General features: G+C 36.0%; 1 protein-coding gene across 1 annotated transcript in view; it reads left to right on the top strand.

The window, feature by feature from the left end:
* Positions 1-7,871, top strand: part of LOC107673398 (vacuolar protein sorting-associated protein 37B-like) — a 16,768-nt gene that overhangs the window by 4,485 nt on the left and 4,412 nt on the right. The window contains exons 2-3 of the mRNA XM_016466974.1: positions 1,698-1,869; positions 6,853-6,935. Coding sequence (XP_016322460.1) covers positions 1,698-1,869; positions 6,853-6,935 — 255 coding nt within the window. The remainder of the gene's footprint in view (positions 1-1,697; positions 1,870-6,852; positions 6,936-7,871) is intronic.

The raw sequence follows: 7,871 nt of genomic DNA, 5'->3' as shown, positions 1-7,871 counted from the left end.
CGATTGTGCAAGTGACAATTCCTGTGTCAACTGTGCAGCGTGCAGCTCGCTTATAGTGCAGACGTGATGTGGTGATTTGAAGACATTTACGTATTTTGAGAGAGAGCGCGCGGTGATTCACTCACGCTGTGCGTGAAAGAATCCTGAAAAAAAAATATACTCAACTGTATATTGATAATCAGCAAATGGTTCTTTATTATTTAAATAACAGAATACTTCTTTGATACCACAGCAAAAACTAGTAGTATATAGGGATGTAACGATTCACTCAACTCACAATGCGATACGATCCACGATACTGATTTCACAATACAATTTTCTCACAATTGTTCTTTTTAACAAAATGAGATTTAAGACAAATTATAAATGGAAAAGGTGTCCTATTATTATTTCGCCAACAAAATTCTGCACATTTCTTTGTGAAATTGAAATATGTCAAATAATTAAACTAAATTGAAAATTTTAAACAAATCCCAAATAAAATAATTAAATAATACAAATAAAATAAATCTCTTCATATAAACAAACTAAGGCTTTGGCTGTGCTTTTTCCATTTAAAATCAGAGGCAACCACTGCATTTTAATCATGATCCAAACAAAGATGCTAAATACATGTTATTTAGATTGTATAATTTCTAAATTTGAAGCAAAAACAGAATGCTTTGTGAATGAGATGCAAATGTCACTCTCTGACAGCAGGTGGCGCTTATGGAACAGCAGGTATTTATAGGCTGCTGCCCCTTTAAGACCAAATGCACGGATCCAATATAATGATGCACTTGAGATTTATTTTACCACTGTTTACGTTCACTTAAGACATAAGCGACTGTATTTACAAGAATACTTGCCGAGACAGTTATTTTGAGATCATTTTGTGTGTATGTGCTCATTCAGATGCAAGGATATGCGAAAGAGAAATCAATTCTGTGTGGGCGCATTGTCTGAAACGCGGCTCTCTGTGCGTGCTTTGAATGAGTGCGCGCAGCTCCGAATGGTCGTGAATGGTTTAAAACACTTGAATGTTTAAATCAGCAAGACTTAGAAACACGTGCAAACGATCAACTATCATCCGTTTTACCCCTACAAGCTAGTGAACAACGCAAATAAAGAAAGGGATTTTATATCACTGTTCAAGATAGCCCGTCGGGCAGAGTGCTGATACATTTTGGTAGCCCGAATGGAAAACACAATAGCCCCCCGGGGCTATTGTGTTTTCCATTCGGGCTACCAAAATGCGTTGTTGGGCTAGCGATTTTGCGAGCCCTGAAATAACTGTTATCTATTTGATTTTTTAAGTGTAATTTATTCCTGTGATGTTAAAGTGTCACATGATCATCCAGAAATTATTGTAATATACTGATTTGGTGCTCAAGAAACTTTTTTTATTTTTTATTATTATATTAGTGTTGAAAACTTTGCTTAGTATTGTTTTAGAAACTAAGATAGTATTAATTTTTTTCAAGATTCTTTGATGAATAGAACGTTCGAAAGAACAGCATGTATTTGAAATATATTTTTTGTAACAATGTAGAAGTCTTTACTGTAATTTTTAATCAATGTAATATGTCCTTGCTGAACAAAGGTATTAAATAAAAAAAAAAAATCTTACTGATCCAAAACTTTTAAATGGTAATCTATGTTGAAATGTATATATACTCACTGTTTATTGAGTTAACATGTTCCTTGTGTTTTCTCAGATTAAAGGACTACAGCAGAACAAGGAGATGACCCTGGCTAGTAACCGTCTTCTGGCTGAGCAGAACCTTAAACTGCAGCCAAGACTTGACCACCAAAAGAATGAACTGACCAGTCGGTACCGGAGCCTACAGGAGCTGTTTGAGGCCTATCAGCTGCGAAAGTCCACTCTAGGTAAAATACTGGGATTAAAATGTAACATGTAGCCTTTCTGTGTAGCATATGTCTCTTACAATTACAAACTTTTGTATGTTGAGGTTATGTCCTTTATAGACCTGGGACTATTTCTACAATATGTAATTTTGAAAAGCTGCAGTGAAAACAATGTAAATGTGTGAAGCGTCCCTCTAGGTGTTTATGTTGCTGTGGCATGTGAACATATGAACTTAGTCATCTTTTCCAGCTATAAAATAACCCCCTGAAGGACCTGTTTTTCAGGTTCTACTTGTAATTTTCACAAATTCTTAGGCTTTGTGCACTAAGTATGCACCACTTCCCCCTACATGTCTTTTCCTCATGGAAACAGTGGGCAGAACTAAATGATAGCAGATGACTGTCACAGCTGAGAAGGATCTGTGACTTTAAAGAGAACAGGGAATGGTATTCAGCATCCCTCCATGCCCCTCTGCACTGTGTGTGTGCTGATATCATGAATAAAACGCTGTCACTGATTACTCTTTGTGACGCGGCGGTTGCCTGGAAGCTGATTCCAAACAGCGGACTAACACACGTTTCATTTTACCATCTGTACACTCAGTGTCATTTGGCTTAGGTTTTGACTTATGGTGTATACTGGAACTAAAGTACGAGTTGGCCATCTCCCACTCTCTCGGAGCTGGATCTAGTATTGGATCTGTGGTGTAGAACAGGTCTGGGTTATAAATGAAGTATTCATTGTGTATTGTTTAAAATGTGATTTAAAAAAAAAAAAAAAAATGTATGAGCTTTTGTGCCATTTTAAGTTTTGTGAAGTGTCATTAGACTAGTTTTGCAGTACACTTCTGTTCAAGTGTGGCATCAGTACATTTTTTAAATACTTTTATTCAGAAAGGATGCATAATATTGATAAAAAGTATCTTTGTAATTGAATTTTTTTCATTTGTAATAATATTTAACGATATTACTGTATTTTGATCAATTAAATTCAGCATTGGTAAGCATAAAATACTTTTTTCAAAAACATTTAAAAAATATTATTGCTGCTAAACTTTCGAAAGATAGCATATCTTTCATGTGTTAGAAGTTTCAGTAAAATATTGCTAAAAAAGTAAATATTGCTGTTTGTTAATATTTATTGTTATATTGAAATATACATGGAAATAATTCAAAAACATTCTTTCTTAAATTATAATTCATGTATTTAGTTAGAAATCACCCACATTCAATATTTTAAGTATAAAAACATAAATATCAAGATGTATATGAAATATTGTAAAAAGGCTAAAAAATGTATTTATATTTAGATAGTAAACCGATAAATATTAATCTAAATTGAAATAGTGTTCCTCTGAATGGGTGGAAATCACTCGCATTCAGTATTTTTGTGTAATTAAATACGAAGTTAAATATGAAAGTTGATATTGTCAAAAGGCTAAAAAATATTTATTTAAAAAATACATATTTTTATTTAATTACTTATTTAAAATATGTGGATCAGTGTTGCAGTATTACATTTCAGATTGACATAAGATAAGATGAGTTTACTTGTGAAACTGGCTTTTGTTTACATGTATGTTTCACTTGCAGCCCTTCACATTTTTTCACATTCAGCCCAACAGGATTTACTGGATCTGAGCAGCAGCAGTGCCAGTGCATCTGGACAGGGTTGCCGGCAGGCTGGCCAGTCAGCCGTTCACTTGACCCAGATAAACAAAAGCCCTAGTCTTCAGGCTAAATTGTGTGGTGAGGATCCTGTGTGTACATTAACCCGCCGCCACCCCCATTCCCAAAGCTGAGCCATAACAACGGAGCAGCTCCGTGGGGGTGTTTCAGCGTGACGGCCCATTCTGATGCTGCTGTGGAGCAGATCTCGGCAGTAACAGTGTGGCTTTGTGCCCTGAGCAATGTCAGGAATAGGGCTTGGAGAGGGGGAAGGAGTATGCCCACACACATGGACACACACATTCAGTATTTTCTCTCTTTGTCTGCTCTGTCACACACTTGCATAGAGCACAAAGTAAGCCGAGCTGGCTGTAGACCGATAGCAGTCTCATGATCTGCGGGATGTTTGCAATGAAATGCAAGCAATGCATTGTGGGATACAGTATTTCAAGCAGTGTGCTTTGTTGTATGATGTTTCTTTAGGCAAATAAAATGGGTCATTTGGGTATTTCGAATGTACCGGAAAATTTGCATATTGTGCCCATTTGTAGTATGGTAGTATGTGCATGTGCACTTCACCAATGTCTGATTGGGAAATAGAAGTCGAGAATGGGCAAAATTGATGAGTCATTGTGCATAAAAACGGTTTTATTCTGGGCAGAAGTTTTATTTGCTCTGCAATTCACATTTAAAATTGTAAATAAGGTAGTTGAAAAGTAATGAAGTGGGCACTTGTTAACTTGGAAAAACAGATGTCATTCAGGTGGCCACACTTTTCTGTCTCTAAATCAGCCCAAACGGTTTCATCTGGAGTTTAATGTGGTGTTACTTTATCCCGCATTAATAGCACATTAGTGATTGCGTTAGTGTATTAAACACAAACCTTTATTTAAAAGGCCCAGCCCTTCCTTTCTTTCCTGCTCCATTTTCATCAGTCTCATAAGAGGAACAGTTTTTAGGTCGTGTTTACTGTCAGGCTCAGTTTGTTGTTGAAGCATGTAGATCTCTAGTCAAGTATGCTGATTCGTACAGTTGATAAGTCTGTGACTGATTCTGTTGTATTATATGTGCAAGAAAAACAAGCGCACAGCTGGTGAAGTGGCTTTACTTACTGTAGAGTTAACAAAAGTTATCATGAATATTGTAATGTTTGAAGCAGTGCAGTGCTGAAAAGAGGCGGGGCTAAATACGGTGAATAGAAGTAGATATTGCTGGTTTTGGGCTGATCTGGAGTCAGTTTTAATTAGCAGTATATCAGCTGACTGTTTAAGAACAAGCAATGAGTCAATCGTAGCCTGTCATTCAAAAGAGGACAGAAAAAAGGCATTGGTCTTACTGATTATAAAGGGAGCATTCAGGTTTTGTTGCATCATTTGTTCGCAGTGTACACTGGCTAATGTAATTAATTAAAATTAAAAAGCGTTTGCTACCAGGAAAACAAGTGCAATGATAAACAGTAAATGACAGCTTACAGTATTTACTATTATTTGACTAGTAAAGAAACACAGCATTACTCAGCAGAGTCGAGTGTTGTAGTTTAGTAGTAATGTGGTAAACATGGCAAGAGCAGCCTGTTAAGTGGTTGGACGACATTTAGAATTATGGACTGTCTAATACAACAACAACAAAACATAATGACACTTTTTGTCAGGAAAATAAATGTAAATAGATGTAAATCAGCGAAGAGAGCTAGACTGATATGGAATGGCATATGAGGGAAAGTGGCCTTTAGGTAATGAATTACAAGCTGTCAAAATGCAGTTTGAGATGTCCGACAGTTTTAATCTATTATTTACTCGTATGTAGACTTGTGCCGGTATTAGGTAACCCACATGCAGCAGAATGACAATAAAGCTCAACTTGACTTGATAATATAATATTAAAATATAAATAAAACATTTTTAAATCCATTGAATTATCGAAATCGTACACATTTTTGAACGATTACAGTTGAAGTTTTATACTTTAAAGCAGTTTATTAGTAGTTAGTTAGTATGCTGCACTCTTAAGAAAAGTACAAAAATAATGCACAATCTACTGTGTTGATATGAAGGAATTTTCTGGATTGATTTTTCCACAGGTTTTTGTACCTGCATTTTTAATTACGCATTGTATTTTGTGTTTTCGGGTTACAACGGATAACGGATAATGTCCTGGAAAATTACTACCACCTTTTCCATTTTTCTGCATATTTTTCTTAAGTTGCTAGGGTAGTCTGAAAAGTTGCTAAATTTAGCAACAAAATTGCTAAGTTGGCAACACTGCATGAAAGACGCGTGCGCACTCTGACGTAAATAAGCGTGGATGAGAAGCAGATGGCGGAACATGTGAGAGATGCTCTGTATGAAAGCGCACTTTCACTCTCTGACAGCAGATGGCGCTAATGTTGCATTTGGTCAGACTCAGCCCATTGCTTTACTGAAGTATATTATATTTTCCTTTTACAGCTGCAGACTGAGGAAGATCCTGAAACACACCAGCAAACCCTAAAACAGACAACAGTTTACAGATGTTTTTCAGCGGCAGCAGAACTGACTAAACTTTTGGGTGAAACTTGTTTACTTTTTTCATACTTTTATTACTTGTGGAAAAACTTGAAACAATTTAAATAAGTATGAAGAATGGCATTGGTTTTGTACATTTAATTTTTGTTTAACGTTATTAATAAAAATGTTGTTCAATTAGCATGTTTTTGTGTTTTGCTTTGGTACCGAAATTGGTACCGAGAACCGTGGATTTTCACTGGTATCGGTACCGAATACTGAAATGTTGGTACCGTGACAACACTACTCTTGATAATAAATTGCTGTTATGTAAAAAGTTGTGTAATTTAAGCATATTAATACATTAAATACATCTCTGACGCAAATGTCTGTTGACCTCTGAGAATTTCTGACAGGCGTGTCCAGTTGTACTGTGAAATCCATGGCTCCTGAAAGGTGAAACACACCCTGTTGTTGCCTTAGCAAATTTACTTAAGGCAAGCACACCAAGTTGGCAGATTTATATTGCTGCCTTTGATGTTGCACAATGGCTAAAGCCAAAAGGTGCCGTTTTCCTTTATCCCTAACATGTTTAATACCTTTTCAGACTAAAACAAGTCTGAAATTATTATTTCAGTAACAGATTATATATTGTTTACATGTACAGTAATGCATTTGGCAGACACTTTTATCCAAAGCGACTTGCGTTGAATTCTTTGGGAATTGAACCCATGACTTTGGCTTTGCCAGCACCATGCTTTACTGCTTGAGCTAGGAAGGCAGTATTTTATTGTCACAATTTTTCAAACATCTTAATTATAACACATTCTGCTTTTCTTTCTGTCCCCTCAAGATGACAGATCTGGAAACACTCCCTTGGACACACTCCTCGCACTCCTACAAGCAGAAGGAGCCAAAATCGAGGAAGAAACTGAGGTACATCCATTACCACGAAGCTTAAACACTTTAAAGGTGCCATAGAATGGAAAACTGAAAATTGTATTTACCTTTGCATAGTTGAATAATAACAGTTCTGTACATGGAAATGACATACCGTGAGCCTCAAACACCGTTGTTTCCTCCTTCTTATGTAAATCTCGTGCATGCAAAAGACCACTGAAAAATAGGCGAATCAGAACATAACACCGACTGTGACGTTACAGTCGGGATCACTAATAGTTACGCCCCCAACATTTGCATATACCCGCCCATAGGCATGGGCCGGTATGAGATTCTGATGGTATGATAACCTTAGATAAAAATATCACGGTATTGCGATTACAGCTCTTAAATATGTTATTTTTAAATGTCTGGGTAAAAAACAACAACTTTATTTTCCACTGAACACAATACATTTTATTTTTAAGAAACGTAGAACATTTTGGAACAGTAAACATGTCAGGCTAAATAATTAAAATAAATAATTGAATTCTTCTTAATTAAATGAAGTGCAGTCACTTAAGTGAGCCTAAACCTGCAGCTCAACAATAATCAGAACATCTTTTCTTTTCTGTAAAAAAAAGAAAAAAATCCTTCTAAATGAAAAAAAATGCAGTCACTTAAGTGAGCCTAAAGCTGCAGCTCAATAATCAAATACATAAATCAAAACATAATTTCTGTAAAAAAAATAAATCAATAAAAAATACAGTCATTAAACCTGCAGCTCAACAAGGTTTTTGGAGACATGCTCACTTTCTACACATTCCTCTTTCAGTCCAAGTTATGATGCAGGAATGTTCACCTTTCCTGCATTAAGTTTGGAGCGGTGAGGTACGAGGATGTGTGTACATACTAGACTTGTGCCGGTATTCGGTAATGCGATATATCACGGTAATGAATATGCACGATATTGTTATCGTGGGCACCTCTAAA

Source organism: Sinocyclocheilus anshuiensis, unplaced genomic scaffold (genome assembly GCF_001515605.1).
Source record: "Sinocyclocheilus anshuiensis isolate Anshui unplaced genomic scaffold, SAMN03320099.WGS_v1.1 scaffold508, whole genome shotgun sequence".
Lineage (NCBI taxonomy): Eukaryota > Metazoa > Chordata > Actinopteri > Cypriniformes > Cyprinidae > Sinocyclocheilus > Sinocyclocheilus anshuiensis.
Note: the sequence above shows the minus strand (reverse complement) of the source record. Positions and strands in the feature narration are given on the sequence as shown.